This window comes from Poecilia formosa, unplaced genomic scaffold, assembly GCF_000485575.1.
Source record: "Poecilia formosa unplaced genomic scaffold, Poecilia_formosa-5.1.2 Scaffold793, whole genome shotgun sequence".
Lineage (NCBI taxonomy): Eukaryota > Metazoa > Chordata > Actinopteri > Cyprinodontiformes > Poeciliidae > Poecilia > Poecilia formosa.
Genome location: NW_006800732.1, coordinates 105,452 through 122,286, shown reverse-complemented (window position 1 = coordinate 122,286; position 16,835 = coordinate 105,452). Strand labels below are relative to the sequence as shown.

General features: G+C 44.9%; 1 protein-coding gene across 1 annotated transcript; it reads right to left on the bottom strand.

The window, feature by feature from the left end:
- Positions 1-3,356: 3,356 nt before the first annotated feature.
- LOC103131608 (FRAS1-related extracellular matrix protein 1-like) lies at positions 3,357-13,684 on the bottom strand. The gene is made up of 5 exons (XM_007543281.2): positions 12,850-13,684; positions 4,925-5,342; positions 4,601-4,802; positions 3,725-3,869; positions 3,357-3,628 (listed from the first exon to the last, which is right to left on the bottom strand). The coding sequence occupies exons 1-5, from the start codon at positions 13,128-13,130 to the stop codon at positions 3,457-3,459; spliced, it is 1,218 nt and encodes a 405-aa protein (XP_007543343.1). The 5' UTR covers positions 13,131-13,684; the 3' UTR covers positions 3,357-3,456.
- Between the last annotated feature and the right edge of the window lie 3,151 nt (positions 13,685-16,835).

Sequence of the window (16,835 nt, the reverse complement as noted above, 5' to 3'; positions counted from 1 at the left end):
AGCTGAGGGAGGGGGGAGGGGACCCTGGCGGTCTGATCCTCGGCTGCAGAAGCTGGCTCTTGAGATGTAGAACATCACCTCTCTCGTGGGGAAGGAGCCGGAGCTAGTGTGCGAGGTTGAGAGGTTCCGGCTAGAAATAGTCGGCCTCACCTCGACGCATGGCTCTGGTTCTAGAACCAGTCTCCTTAAGAGGGGCTGGACGTACTTCCACTCTGGAGTTACTCACGGTTAGAGGTTTTGGGCAGGAGTGGGCATACTTGTTGCCCCCCATCTTGTCACCTCTACGTTGGGGTTTACCCCAGTGAACGAAAGCGTAGCCTACCTCCGCCTACAGGTGGGGGGACGGGTTTTGACTGTTGTCTGTGCTTACAGGCCGAAGAGCAGTTCAGATTACCCACCCTTCTTGGAGTCCTTAGAGGGGGTACTGGAGAATGCCCCTCCTAGGGACTCTCTTGTTCTACTGGGGAATTTCAATGCTCACGTGGTCAATGACTGTGAGACTTGGAGGGGCGTTGTCGGAAGGAACATCTCCCCTCCCCCGATCGGAACTTGATTAGTGTTCTGATGTTGGACTTCTGTGCTCGTCACGGATTGTCCATCACGAACACCATGTTCAGGCATAAGGGTGTCCATATGTGCATTTGGCACCAGGACACCCTAAGCCGCAGTTCTATGGTCGATTTTGTCGTCGTTTCATCGTCGTTTCGTCTTGGACACTCGGGTGAAGAGAGGTGCAGAGCTGTCCACTGACAGCTCCACTGTCCACTGACAGCTGTCCACTGACCACTACCTGGTAGTGGTCACTACTACCTGGTAGTGGTTAGTGGACAGTTGGGCTGGGCTCCAGTTTGGGCTCCAGTGGTGGGGGAGGAAGCCAGTCAGACATGGCAGGCCCAAACATAGTGAGGGTCTGCTGGGAACATCTGGCGGAGTCCTCTGTCAGATGGAGCTTTAACTCTCATCTCCGGCAGAACTTCGAAGGTGGGGGACATGGAGTCTGAGTGGACCATGTTCCGTGCCTCCACTGCCGAGGCGGCTTATCAGAGCTGTGGCTGCAAGGTTGTTGGTGCCTGTCGCGGCGGCAACCCTCGAATCCGTTGGTGGACACCTTCAGTGAGGGATGCTGTCAAGCTGAAGAAGGAGTCCTATCGGGCCTTTTTGGCCTGTGGGACTCCAGAAGCAGCTGATGGGCACTGGCGGGTGAAGCAGCATGCAGCTCGGGTGGTCGCGGAGGCAAAAACTCGGGCGTGGGAGGAGTTTGGAGAGGCCATGGAGAAAGACTTCTGCAAAGCTTCGAGGCGATTCTGGTCCACCATCCGGCGTCTCAGGAGGGGGAAGCATTGCAGCACCAACACTGTTTATGGTGGGGATGGTGTGCTGCTGACCTCAACTCGGGACGTTGTGGGTCGGTGGGCGGAATACTTTGAAGAACTCCTCAAACCCACCAACATGCCTTCTGTTGAGGAAGCTGAGCCTGGGGACTCTGGGTTGGGCTCTCCGATCTCTGGGGACAAGGTCGGCGAGGTGATTGAGAAGCTCCTCAGTGGCAGGGCCCCAAGGGTGGATGAGATCCGGCCGGAGTTCCTTAAGGCTCTGGATGTTGTAGGGTTGTGTCAGCTCACGCAACTCTGCAATATCGCATGGACATCGAGGGCAGTTCCCCTGGATTGGCAGACTGGGGTGGTGGTCCTCCTGTTCAAAAAGGGGGACCGAATGGTGTACTCCAATTACAGAGGGGTCACACTCTAAAGCTTCCCTGGTAAGGTCTATTCAGGGGTCCTGGAGAGGAGGGTCTGTCGGATAGTTGAACCTTGGATTCAGGAAGAGCAGTGTGGTTTTTGTCCTGGTTGTGGAACACTGGACCAGCTCTACACCCTCAGCAGGGTGCATGGGAGTTCGCCCAACCAGTCTACATGTGTTTTGTGGACTTGGAGAAGTGCGTTCGACCGTGTCCGTAGGGGGATCTTGTGGGGGGTTCTCTGGGAGTATGGGATACCGGGCCCTTTGATACGGGCTGTCAGGTCGCTGTATGACCAGTGTCAGAGTCTGGTCCGCATTGCCGGCAGTAAGTCGGGCTCGTTTCCGGTGAGAGTTGTACTCCATAAAGGCTCCCTTTCGTCACCGATTCTGTACATTACTTTCATGGACATAATTTCTAGACACAGCTGAGGTGTTGAGGAGATCCGTTTTGGTGGCCTTAGGATCGCATCTTTGCTTTTCGCGGATGATGTGGTCCTGTTGGCTTCATCAGATCGTGATCTGCAGCTCTCGCTGGAGCGGTTCGCAGCCGAGTGTGAAGCGGGTGGGATGAGGATCAGTGCCTCCCAATCCGAGGCCATGGTCTTGATCCGGAAAAGGGAAGAGGGCCATCTCCAGGTTAGGGTGGGTGTCCTGCCCCAAGTGGAGGAGTTAAAGTATCTTGGGATCTTGTTCACGCATGAGGGAAGAAGGGAGCAGAAAATCGACAGGTGGATTGGCGTAGTGTCTGCCGTGAAGCGGGCGCTGTGCCGGTCAGTCGTGGTGAAGAGAGAGCTGAGTCAAAAAGCAAAGCTCTCAATTTACCGGTCGATCTGCATTCCCACCCTCATCTATGTTCATGAGCTTTGGGTCATGACCAAAAGAACGAGATCACGGATACGAGCAGCCGAAATGGATTTCCTCCACAGGGTGGCTGGACTCTCCCTTAGAGATAGGGTGAGAAGCTCAGTCATCCGGGAGGGACTCAGAGTAGAGCCGCTGTTCCTTCACGTCGAGAGGAGCCAGTTGAGGTGGCTCGGGCATCTGGTCAGGATGCCTCCTGGACGCCTCCCTGGTGAGGTGTTCCGGGTGAGGAACCATAACTGATTTAATGAGCCATTCGCAGTTTCACTGTACCAGCCGTGTGTACTTAAACATGCATGGCTTAATCTTTGAGCCAAGCATATGCTACTGGGAGGATCAACCAGGTAGACCCCCGCGAATGACGTGCCTCCGCCGGCGTCAGAGGCCTTCCCCGAGGCCTCCTCCCGGGGAGCACCAGCGTGTCTCCCCAGCGCTGGGGAAGACCCAGGACACGCTGGAGGGACTATGTCTCTCGGCTGGCCTGGGAACGCCTTGGGGTTCCCACAGAGGAGCCGGAACAAGTGGCTGGGGAGAGGGAAGTCTGGGCCTCCCTTCTGAAGCTCCTACCCCCCTGACTCGACCCCGGATAAGCAGAAGAAAATGGATGGATGGATGGATGGATGGATGGATGGATGGATGACTAAGATAGTCAACCTATTGTTTTTGTCAGTTTAAGTTTCTTCATTGTTTTAATAATAACAATAACAATAATAATAATAATAATAATAAAATAGTACTTATGAACTAAATACTATTTTTCTGTATTGATAAGAATTTGTCAGCTGATAATGAACCTCAGATATTTGTATCGTATCGGAAGTGAACAAAGTGGATCGGTTCATCCCTAGTTCAAACTTAGCTGAATGTTTGCATGACTGTGAGTTTTAAAAATTTGACCTTGACAGTGACATATGATGATTCTGCCAAGTTTCCATTTCGAATGATGTCCAGGGAGAACTTTCCCTGCTCCTCACATGATGAGGACTCAGGAAGAGAAAACTCCACCCTACTCCAATGGAATTCAAGGCTGCAAAGACAAGGAACATGCATGGAGAAAACACAAGAGCTAATTTAGTCTATCACCTAAAATACCAGATTGAAAGTGAAACGGAGCATAACTTACATGTGAGAGGGCCCCATGTTGCCTAAAGGATCAGACACTTTGAACTCCAGGCTGTCTGACAGATACTCACCATGCGAATGGATAATATAGGCTATAGTTCTTTTGTTAAGCTCTATCTGAGGGAAACGCTCTGACACAAACATACCTGTGAAGAACAGTGAAAGAGTGTTACGTTATCTGAATGAAGCTGCAGGGCTGCAGATCAACTGGTCGTTTTTATACCCTTGTTCTTCAACCACTGTGGATTAATTCATTTTTTTGTACTTTTTAATGACAATGATAAATGTAGTACAGTTAGACACCTGCTGATTCACCCAATTGTACATTTTTCTATGTAACATATGGGGTTCCATTTATAAAGTCACAGTCAAAAGTTAACAGCCGTAATTTGGATTATTAAGCCAGTCATATTTTCGTCATGTTATCTGCAAGCTAATGAAACATTTAGTTTGAAATACTTAGCTCCAGTTTAAATTTTTAGCTCAAAACTAAATATTTAGTTAGCAAGCTAAATATTTAGCTCCAAACATATTCAGTGAGTAAGCTAACTAAATATTTAGCTAGCTCATAATTTTGCTAGCTCAGAGCTAGCTAAATACTTGAGAGCTCCAGATTGTGTGACAGAAACTCCTCATGTGAATTCACAATATTGGCTATTGTTCTTTTGGTAAGCTCAGCCTGAAGGGAGAACTTTGGCATATTTAGCTAACTGAATATTTGACAAATATTTATCTAGCTCAGAGCAACTAAGGCGGGACCACTATTTATTTCCATAAGTCTGGTATAAAAAAACAAACTGAAAAGAACAAAATGGCAGCGAGGGGAAAAGACAAGCATCTACATGCAGGGCAGGTAATAACACATAATTATTCTGACCTGTGGTAATGTTTTCAAGGTAGCCAAAATATGGTGGACGAACAATGCAGAATATCAGCTCTTCTTCTCTGCTACCACTATCCTGAGCCTTCAGCTCTTGAGAAGTCACAAAAATCACATATCTGCCATCGGGTAACAGCTCTGGTTTCCAAAGTGGGACTAGCCTTATTACTTCTGGTGAAGATTTATCCAAAGGCTTGATCTGAAAATAGACGGACGTTTGAGGCTAATTGGGAAGCTTTTAGAACTCTACATTGCTAACAAATTACACATATGTGGTACAAAAATCACATTAAGTTGCAAACTGGGTCCATTATCCCCCACCTGAATGGTGAAAAACACAGGCTCTGTTTGCAGCTGTCCATCAAGCAGAAAGCCTCGTCTGGAGGAGTCGGATGCTGTAAAAGCAAATCGGTCAATCTGTGATGGTCCTCCATCATGTCTATATGTTACCTCCAGCTCCTTTATATGTTTCTGTGTGAAGTTTGAGCCAGCAGTCAGTGTGACACCGGCTAGTACCAGCTTCCCGTACTGTGGAGGCTGTCGCAGAACAAAAGTCAGAGCACTGGGTGGAGTGTCAGGGTCAGATAAGGAGAGGAGTTCTGGACCAAGGCTCCTGGCAGAACCTTGTGGGACCTGGAGACCTTTGTTGGACGTTAGCGATGGCAGAACACGATCCACAATTCCCACGCACAGCTCAAAGCTTCCAATTCGGTTAGTCTTACCGTTGCTTATAACAAACCTGTGAAAACATGCAACAGAATGGGTGTTAGCTTACACAATCTGGCAAAACACAAACTTACCAAAGCAGTCTAGTTCTTTGACTGAAACCTATGTACGGTTAGTTCAAAGCGAAAATATATTCTCTATGTCTGGACTGGAGTGTTGTCATAAAATTACAAGTAGTTAATTAGTTAGCTAGCCCAGACTCATTATACAAGAAAACTACAATCAGCCTACAGTTTAGCTTATTATCCAGTCCAGTATTTACATTGCTTATTAATATGGTCTGTTAAAATGTTTCTTTTTTGGGGCCACGGACACAAAATGCTTTCTTACAAATTATTTATAAGTGGTGGAGGCTTCCTCATTGGTTCCAACTGAGAGCTATTCATCAATCCCATTAGACGTCTTAATTAGTCAACTGTGATCCACAACGGCAACTGAAAAAGTATTGACCCCTTCACAGGTTTTTGCTACTTTGTCATATTTGAGTACTTCAAATCATCATATACATTCTAAAATCATCCAAGGCAACAGTACTACAGTACATGGGCGGAAATCCCAGGAAGGGTCGGGGGAGTGCGGACCCCCCCAATCTTGGAAAAGTCTAGAATTGGACACCCCCCCAAGAAAAAAATCAGAAAATAAACCCTTGTATTTAAACTGTATCAATATGAAAAGGCGAAAGAAACAAAGAATGAAGTAAATCTGCCATTCATCACAGAAAAAATAAATAAATACATTTGTAGGTCCACCCCAGCCATTGTTAGAACAATTGTTCAGTCCAAAATGTATGAGTGGTACAGGCTCCGACAGAGTGAAGTGAGGAGCCAACTGTGACTCTGCAGCACAAAAAAATCCCTTCAGTAAGTAAATACTTAAAGCAAAAGACAAGTAACACCTTTGATTTACTTTCACTGCTCAATAGGAAGAAACACATTAACAGTAGAAATTAGGTTGCAGTTCATCATTTTATTACCGTATTTTCTGCATGATAAGGCGCACCGGATTATAAGGCACACCTTCAATGAATGGCCTATTTTAAAACTTTTTTCATATATAAGGCGCACCGCATTATAAGGTGCTTAGAAGAGATGCTACAGTAGAGGCTGAAGTTACATTATGCATCCACTAGATGGAGCTGCACTAAAGTGAATGTCAACAAAACAGTCCGACTCCAGTTGGTGAGGAGAGCCTTCCGCGACTGGGCCGGCGTGTGACCGGACAATGGTCACCCTTTTCCGTTCGCGCACAGCATGTTCGTGGAGAACATGGTGCTAAATGACCTGCAGGCGACCTGATTCTAGACGGTCGGTATACCTACCGACCGTCTAGATAGGTCAGTCAGACTTTATTAATAGATTACAAACCAGCATTCTGACAACTATCCCAACATGCACCGCGCGCTTCTTCTTCTACGGGCGAAAATGAAGTCGGCAGCTGCTTACCGTAGTTGCTAGAACTGTTGTGGCTCAATATTGGTCCATATATAAGGCGCACCGGATTATAAGGCGCACTTTCGGCTTTTGAGGAAATTGAAGGTTTTTAGGTGCACCTTATAGTGCGGAAAATATGGTACTTTGGCTGAATCATAATAAATAAAAACTAGCAAGGTAGCAAATATCTCAATTATATAAGAGTTATCCCTTTAACTAATGATGAGAATGATTAATGATTAATGAGAAGAGTTTGAAACGGGAGGGACTAAGCACTGCAACTAGTTGACAGCTCACTGTGTGGGAGCCGAGACCAGAGGGATAGAGAAAAACAGAAATGTATGCTTTTAACCATCTTCAATATAGAGCCTCTAAAACAACACGCACACACATAAATCTGGATATTTTTCTATGAAAACTCTGGTGCTTTGAGCATTAAGTTTAAGTTATGATACTTCCAAAACCTTTGTTATCTCTACTAGGGATGCTCCGATCAGGTTTTCTGCTGCCGATTTCAATACCAATCACCAATGAGGTCAATCTCTGCCGATCACCTGGATTGATTGTTAATTTTTTTTTGCTTTAGGTATAAATGCTACTGTGAGATCTGACAAAATTAAAAAATGATCTGGCAATAAATTCACCTAATTTAGGCATAAAACATGCAAAATACTTGCAGGCATAATACAGCAGCTATTCAGTCAAAAGGATAACTGAAAAACCTGTTATCAGAAAAATAATACTTAATAAGTAAGGCTCTCGGTACCATAAATTAACTTTGCTCCTGTGCAGCCATTTTTATATCAAAGATAATATTGATACAAATAAAAAGCAATTCTCAAATTGTGATTCAGATTTGAAAGTGAAATAATTAAGCTATCCAAACACCAACATGGCCCTATGTTAAAAAAAAAGAAAAACAAACAAAAAAAAAACACCCTAAACCTCATAACTCTGTCACCCTTGGCAAAGATAGCTGTTTTAGAGTCATTACCACCACAACTGGTAGAGTCTTTTCCATAATTTTCCTTGTGACATTTCCGTAAGTTTCTTTATCTCCATCCACCCATCCATTTCCTTCCACTTCATTAGGGATCGGGTCGTGGGGGCTGCAGCTTCAGAAGGGAGGCCCAGACTTCCCTCTCCCCAGCCACTTCTTCCAGCTCCTCCAAGGAAACCCCAAGGTGTTCCCAGGCCAGTCGAGAGACATAGTCTTTCCAGCGTGTCCTGGGTCTTCCCCGGGGCCTCCTCCCGGTGGAACGTGCCCAGAACATGTCACCAGAGAGGCGTCCAGGAGGCATCCTGACCAGATGCCCGAGCCACCTCAACTGGCTCCTCTTGACGTGAAGGAACAGCGGCTCTACTCTGAGTCCCTCCCGAATGACCAAGCTTCTCACCCTATCTCTAAGGGAGAGTCCAGCCACCCTGCGGAGGAAACCCATTTCGGCTGCTCATATCCGTGATCTCGTTCTTTTGGTCATGACCCAAAGCTCATGATCATAGATGAGGGTGGGAACATAGATCGACCGGTCAATTGAGAGCTTCGCTTTTTGACTCTTCACCATGACGGACCAGCACAGCGCCCGCTTCACAGCAGACGCTACGCCAATCTGCCTGTCGATCTCCCGCTCCCTTCTTCCCCCATGTGTGAACAAGATCTCAAGATACTTAAACTCCTTCACTTGGGGCAGGACACTCACCCTGACCCGGAGAAGGCACTCTTCCCTTTTCCGGCTCAAGACCATGGCCTCAGATTTGGAGGCACTGATCCCCATCCCCAATAGGACCACATCATCCCCAAAAAGCAAAGATGCGATCCTAAGGCCACCAAAACGGATCCCCTCAACATCTTGGCTGCGCCCAGAAATTCTGTCCATGAAAGTAATGAACAGAATTGGTGACAAAGGGCAGCCTTTGTGGAGTACAACTCTCACCAGAAATGAGCCCGACTTACTGCCGGCAATGCGGACCAGACTCTGACACTGGTCATACAGGACCTGACAGCCCGTATCAAAGGGCCCGGTACCCCATACTCCTGGAGAACCCCCCCACAAGGCTCCCTGAGAGATGCAGTTGAACGCCTTCTCCAAGTCCACAAAACACATGTAGGCCGGTTGGGCGAACTCCCATGCACCCTCCAGGACCCTGCTGCGGGTGTAGAGCTAATCCAGTGTTCCACGACTAGGACGAAAACCACACTGCTCTTCCTGAATCCGAGGTTCAACTANGCAGTTGAACGCCTTCTCCAAGTCCACAAAACACATGTAGGCCGGTTGGGCGAACTCCCATGCACCCTCCAGGACCCTGCTGCGGGTGTAGAGCTAATCCAGTGTTCCACGGCTAGGACGAATACCACACTGCTCTTCCTGAATCCGAGGTTCAACTATCCTGTGGACCCTCCTCTCCAGGACCCCCGAATAGACTTTACCAGGGAGGCTTAAAAGTGTGACCCCTAATTTTGCTAAAAGTGAATGCTATCCTATCAACGTGGCTGCATTAAAGCTTTCACACTCTGACATTTCATTTAAGTTGAGCTGCTCTGGTTTTAAGTACCTGGGTGTCAGTGTAACAAGATCATTAAGTTCTCTTTTCACTGCTAATTTTTTGCCTTTAATTTCTAAAATTAAATTGGACCTCCAAAGATGGAATAGTTTACCTCTCTCATTTATAGGTAGAATCAATGCAATTAAAATGAATGTTTTACCCAAATTATTATTTTTGTTCAGTAGTCTTCCAATGTTTCTGCCAAAACATTTTTTTAAAATGTTTTTAAAAATGTTTTAAATCACCCAGGATCCGCAAATCCACACTTCATAGATGCAAATTCAGTGGTGGATTGTCACTCCCAAACTTCCAGCTGTATTATTGGGCAGCCCATATTCACAAAATTTCATTTTGGTTTGGATCCTTGGACTTCCCATGGTGGAAGTTGGAGGTACAATCATGCTCCCAAACCTCACTAATTGCTCTTCTCACTTCCCCTATTACATCCAACCCCTCTGGTTTTACAAACAATCCAGTAGTTCACTCTGTCTTAAAAATTTGGTGCCAGTTTAGGAGGCACTTCAAATTTAACCCAGCATCTACACTTGCTCCTTTAATGAAGAATCACTTGTTTCAACCAGCACTCACAGATCCAACCTTTTTGTCATTGGGTAATAAAGAGCTGACATGTTGTAATGATTTTTACAAAGAAGCAGCTTTGCAGACCTTTCATCAGAATTTCATCTTCCTCCTTCTCATCTATTCCGGTACTTTCAAATTAGACATTGTGCCAGGGCTCTGTTTCCAGGTTTCCCTTCCAGGCCGCCGAACTTGCATTGGGAGATATTTCTGAGCTGGGATCCTCATTAAAGGTCATATATCTCTAAAGTTTACAATGAAATTATGTCTTTTGATTCTTCACCCATTACCAAGGTTAAGGCGGCTTGGGAGCTCGAACTGGGTCTAAATTTGGGAGAGGACTGGTGGAATGATGCTTGTAAGAAAATTCATTCAAGTTCAATCTGTGCTCGACTTTCTCTTATACAGTTTAAAGTTCTCTTCAGGGTTCATCTCTCTAAAAATCGATTGTCGCAATTCTTCTCCTCCATTTCTGACAATTGTGAGAAATGTCGTGCGCCTTCCTGTAATTTAACTCGCATGTTTTATTCCTGTTCATCACTCCATAGTTTTTGGCAGAGCTAATTTGATACAATGTCAAAGATACTTTCAGTGGTCATTAAACCCTCTCCCCATGTTGCCATATTTGGGCTTCCAGTTAACTACAAACAGTTCACTTCTAATCAATTGGATATTTTAGCATTTACTTCCTTATTGGCAAGACGCTGTCTTCTTTTCCATTGGAAACTAACTAAATCACCCTCTAGCAGTCAGTGGCTTAAAGATACCATGTCTTTTCTAAAATTGGAGAGAATTAGATATTCAGTGAAAGGCAGCTCAGCTAAATTTTATAACTTATGGCGTCCTTTCATGACATTCCTTCACTCTCTTCAGTCTCTTCTGCCGGATTGAGTGATACACCCCACCCTACACCTTTCCTTATTTTTATTTATTTATTTATTTATTTTCCTTCTTTCCCACTGTTTTCATTAATTAATTTATTTTTTCTTCAGTAGGTTTGTACATGTTGTGTCTTGTTCACTTATGTAAGAAAAAGAAAAATACTCATAGGAGGTAAATTGTATGCCTTTTTTCATCTATATACTTTTGACCTCTTCTGTACCTGTGTTTTGTTCTTTTCTATCGATGCCACAAAGAAGTTGTTTACCATATGGCATACTATGTCGTTAATAGTTAAAATTTTGCTTGTAATGTCTCCTTCCCTCCTAATAAAATATTAAATAAAAAAATAAAAATTAAAAAAAAAGTGTGACCCCTTTGTAATTGGAGCACACCCTCCAGTCCCCCTTTTTTAGCAGGGGGACCACCACCCCAGTCTGCCAATCCAGGGGAACTGCCCCCGATGTCCATGCGATATTGCAGAGTTGCGTCAGCCAACACAACCCTGCAACATCCAGAGCCTCAAGGGACTGCAGGCTGATCTTATCCACCCCCGGGGCCCTGCCACCGAGGAACTTTTTAACCACCTCGGCGGCCTCGTCCCCAGAGTTTGGAGAGCCCAACCCAGAGTCCCCAGGCTCAGCTTCCTCAATGAAAGGCATGTTGGTGAGATTGAGGAGGTCTTCGAAGTATTCTGCCCACCAGCCCACAACATCCCGAGTAGAGGTTAGCAGCACAACATCCCCAGTGTTGGTGCTGCACTGCTTCCCCCTCCTGAGTCGCCAGATGGTGGAGCAGAATCGTCTCGAAGTCTTTTTCTATGGCCTCTCCAAACTCCTCCCACGGCCAAGTTTTTGCCTCAGCAACCACCCGAGCCACATGCCGCTTCGCCTGCCGGTACCCATCAGCTGCTTCTGGAGTCTCACAGGCCAAAAAGACCCGATAGGACTCCTTCTTCAGCCTGACAGCGTCCCTCACCCTTTGGTGAGCAACCCTTGAACCAACGGGTTCAAGGGTTGCTGCCGCGACAGGCACCGACAACCTTGCGGCTGCAGCTCCGATAAGCTGCCTCTGCAATGGAGGCACGGAACATGGTCCACTCAAACTCAATGTCCCCCGCCTCCCCCAGGTCATGTTCGAAGTTCTGCCAGAGATGGGGGTGCCTTTATCTGAATAACAAAATCTCCTCACCAATATGTTTCCTATTCACCCTGTCTATAGTTATGCCTCAGACAAAAATTATGGCACCTAGTGATGTTAAATCTGAAGTCCATACTTTCAAGGCCAGTTCACCACTTCTGTTTGATTCTCCAAGGTTTGATCCATTTTTTTTATTGCTGACATACATGCTCAGACTCTAATGTGCCTCTGTGCCTGTGAGATTGAGTATTCACTTCCCTTATGTACTGGAAATCCCGCCACCATGAACAAAAGGCGGTAAAGCAGTGATTTCAGACTTGTTTGAAGAAGCTCAGACAAAATCAGTTTCCCTCTTCCGTTTTTTTCTGTACTTCTGTGCTCCTACATAAGTACACTGCTTTTTTTATTTTTATTTTTATTTAATGTTTTTTTGGCTCAGGCTACCTTTATTCAGACAAGAAAAGTCAGACAAGAAAGTGGATAATGAAAGAGGGGGAAGACATTTGGCAAAGGACATCAGGCCAGGACTCAAACCGGTGTGGTCTATGTCAAGGACTAAGGCCTCCATACTTGGATTGTGCTTCACCCCCTTACCCCAAAGTAGATGTGTTTTACTTTGCCACTGTGTCAGTCATTACATTCCTGTCTAATTGCTGTGGTCAAACAGTTGGAGACGCAGTCACAGGCCTTCACTAGAGGTCTGCAAGGCTCCATTAACTTAAACGTGTTCTTATTGTTGTGTACATCCTTCACTTTCTGTCAAATCAGATGCCAAATCAGATCTGGTGTGTCTAGGTTTTTAAATCAATTGTTCATAAAAACAGCTTGCACTTCTCCAGTGTCACATACATTAAACTGCTGAATAGGCTCCTTTGTTGAGAAATGTGCCCTTTACACATTATGAGATCTCATAGTATGTTTAAAAAGCTTATAGGTATTCCCACTTACTGAAAGTTCTCCATTGCTTTGCTGGCTTGGTTGTCATGGACATAAGCAACAAGGTTTGCTGCAATGTCCATTTGGCTGAAGGTGGAGATGATCACTCCTGGATGTTTGATGTACTCTATGTGCCCGTGAGCAGGTGGGTTGGTGATAACATATAGAAGCTCCTCTGGCTTGTCTGTACCGTCTGTGGCTAGCAGAACGTCAGTGGTGAGAACAACACGCTCACCACGACTGACATTTACTGGTTTCACAAAGATGGCAATGTTTTCTGAAATCACAAGCATAAGAAATATTAGTTATAATTAAAAGCATGTTTGTGTACAAAATGTAGTCCTATTAATCATACCTACTGTGGTTCCACAAAAACAACACAAAATATTGCTACCATTCATTTGTTACCATTCACCATTCATTGCTACCATTCATTTCCTATGAGGTGTAAATCACACTCCGCCAGTCAAGCAACTGGCGTTATTCGTGCATGTGAAATTTCAAGCTCGTATACATTGACATGCACATGTGGGTCAGCAACCGAAAACAAGAAAGTTGAAAAATGTTAAATCTTTTTTGCTTTCTGTGCCTTCACTATTGTGTCCCATGCATTAGGTTTCACCCCAGATGGAGGAAACCTTTGCCAGTTGGTGTTTCTATAAATGCATTAAAACTGTGTGTAATGGGATATTGAAGCTCCATTTGTCAACCTACATCCCTGTTTGTTTAATGCAGTAAAATTGATGTGCATGATCAGGCCATATAGAGCATATAGAGCAAAATACCCTACTGCTGTGTAGTGTTGCCTGTTTTAGGGCATATGGCATGGTAAGTATTGGCAAACCTATCCTGAGGACCAACTCCCCAACTGGCCCTGTCTTTTTCCTTAGAGCACTGACTGGGGCTTTGAACTCCCCAGAGATCACTGCCAAAGAAAAGCCCCAGCTTCGACCATATGAGACATATGAGAGTTTGGGGAGAACTCTGGCCAGCCACGCATAGTGACCACCCACCTACATCCCAAAACCCAAGGACCCCTCAGATCAGGGGTCGGCATCCCAAAATGTTCAAAGAGCCTTATTGGACCAAAAAAAACAAAGAACAAATCTGTCTGGAGCTGCAAAAAATTACAAGCTTTATATAAGACTTATAATGAAGGCAACACATGCTTTAAGTGTTTATTTAACCTATTATCAAAATGACTAAGTGTATATAATTAGCATTCATAATTAAATGTTTATTTTCCCTGCAGTGCGTCCTGGACGGAATGACGTACTACGTGACTACTCTGTTGCGGTGTTTTAAATTTACCTCCCGTTACAATATTAATGTATTATGTTCGTTGCATTGATAAACTTAAATGAGTGCAATAAAGAAATTAGATTTTTCATGTCATTTTTATTATTGGAAAATGTTAAGAATGACTGTGTCATGATTGTCCTCCTACAAAAACCATATTAAAACAATAAATATATTTCCCACCCCCATCTTTTTCCATTTTCGAACATTTTTGAAAAACCTCCAGAGAGCCACTAGGGAAGCGCTAAAGAGCCGCATGTGGCTCTTGAGCCATTTGTTGCCTCAGATAAACCAGGAGCCCAGGTGTAAGCAGGCCCTGGTCAACATCCCAAATAAATAACCCCAAATTTAGCTCTTCATTTATTGTACTCCCTTTTTGCACTTATTGCATTTACGTAATTTTATATTGCATAATATGTGATGGACTTTCAACGCTCACGTGGGCAATGACAGTGAGACCTGGAGGGTCGTGGTTGGGAGGAACGGCCCCCCCCGATCTAAACTCGAGTGGTGTTCTGTTGATGGACTTCTGTGCTCGTCACGGATTATCCATAATGAACACCATATTCAGGCATAAGGGTGTCCATATGTGCACTTGGCACAAGGACACCCTAGGCCGCAGTTCGATGATCGATTTTGTCGTCGTTTCATCAGATCAGCGGCCATATGTCTTGGACACTCAGGTGAAGAGAGGTGCGGAGCTGTCCACTGACCACTACCTGGTGGTGAGCTGGCTCCGGTGGTGGGGGAGGAAGCCGGTCAGACCTGGCAGGCCCAAACGTGTAGTGAGGGTCTGCTGGGAACGTCTGGCAGAGTCCCAGGTGAGACGGAGCATTAACTCCCATCTCCGGCAGAACTTCGAACACGTTCCGGAGGAGGGACATTGTGGGCCTGTGGGCGGAATACTTCGAAGACCTCCTCAATCCCACCAACATGCCTTCCATTGAGGAAGCTCAGTCTGGGGACTCCGGGTCGTGCTCTCCAAACTCTGGGGACGAGATCACTGAGGTGATTGAGAAGCTCCTCGGTGGCAGGGCCCCGGGGATGGACGAGATCCAGCTGGAGTTCCTTAAGGCTTTGGATCTTGTAGGGTTGTGTTGGCTCACACGACTCTGCAAATTGCATGGACATCGGGGGCAGTTCCCCTGGATTGGCAGACTGGGGTTAGGGCCCGCCCAAATGCAAGTAGGTTGCTTAAATTTTAGTTTACTGAAATATCTCTCCCCACGAGCAACAGTCATAGGCAATGTGCAAAATACACATAAAGCAATCCAGACTTCTAAAAAAATGCTATGTAGTTGGATTTTATTCAAGCTGCAGTGTAACTTTAAAAAAAAGCTGTCACCATGACAGTCTGTTATGAAACAGATAATCTGTGAAAACAATCAATCTCCTCCACCTCCTCCCTGAATTACTATTGATAACTAAAGTAATGCAATGTTCTGGCCAAAACAACCAATCAGAACCAGGAGGAGGGTCTTCATGCCGTCAGTCAACTTCATTCACTCACTGCTAAATGTGGTAATGGTGGAGAAACAACATGTCATTACAGGAAAATCATTTATCTGCTGTCATTGGTGGCTATGCTAACTAAACTGAGCATTCACAACAGGCTATGCTAGCTGCAGCATAGCACAGAGTGAGTATCTGCAGTTAAAGTTTTACATCTAGACTCTGTAACATCAGAACAGTTAAAGACAGACTTTAACTGGTCTGATGTTCTGACCAGCCACATGAGATTGTGATTGACAGGACTAAAACTCTCCTGCCACTGACTGATTGTTTCTAGCACTGGGAGGAAGCTGAGGAAATAGATTTTTCACAGATTATCTCTCATACCATACTGTCACAACATAATCATAGTTTTAACAAATATGTGAAAAAAAATTCTATACAAGTTACATTTGGTAGCTTTAATTTCACTTAGGAGAGAGCAGGTCAGGAGGGACGTGGGTTAGAGCTGCTGCTGACTGACTCATCTGTTAATTGTGGTAAAAGGTACAGGGACAAGTTAAATATATAAATATCTTAGTATTTCTTTTTCCTTAATTCATTAAATGCTAGTGAAAAGGAGGCAAACAGTAGTCTGTTGCTAAGCTAACTATGCTAAATGGTTGATAATCTCATAGTCTTCCCATCTCTCGGAGAAAAACTGGGTTACAAATTGACACTCTTACCTCTATCTCTCCCTCTATCTATTTTTCTATTTTTTAGAAAACCTGATTTTATCATTTTTCTTAGCAGCATAGTAGCTGCCACAGTCGTTCTTGTCTTATACTGACTGCAGCTGAACGGCATCACCGTCAAACGCTCCAAGCAGGAATGAAACATTTCATGCAGATCCAGGGCGGGTCAGAGCAAATATGGATGAGTGTTTTTTGGTCTGGGAGTGGGAATATTAAATTTTTACTGCTAAAAACAATCTTCAAAAACACAATTCATTTTTGTCCTCTGTAGAGGACATTTCTAAACTTGAATATCTCCCACCCCCTGCATTCTACTGAATTAATTCCTTTTGGTATCTAGAGAGGACATTTAGGGCTTTTCAATGATACCACATATGAAGGGGTGGGACTTTTGTTCGTATCTTTTTCTAATACATAAAAATTGCGTTCATCAGTAATAACACATTTTATGGGGAGAGACAAAGTAAGTGCATAAAACCTTTTATTACCTTACAAAGAATGTGGGATTTAAAA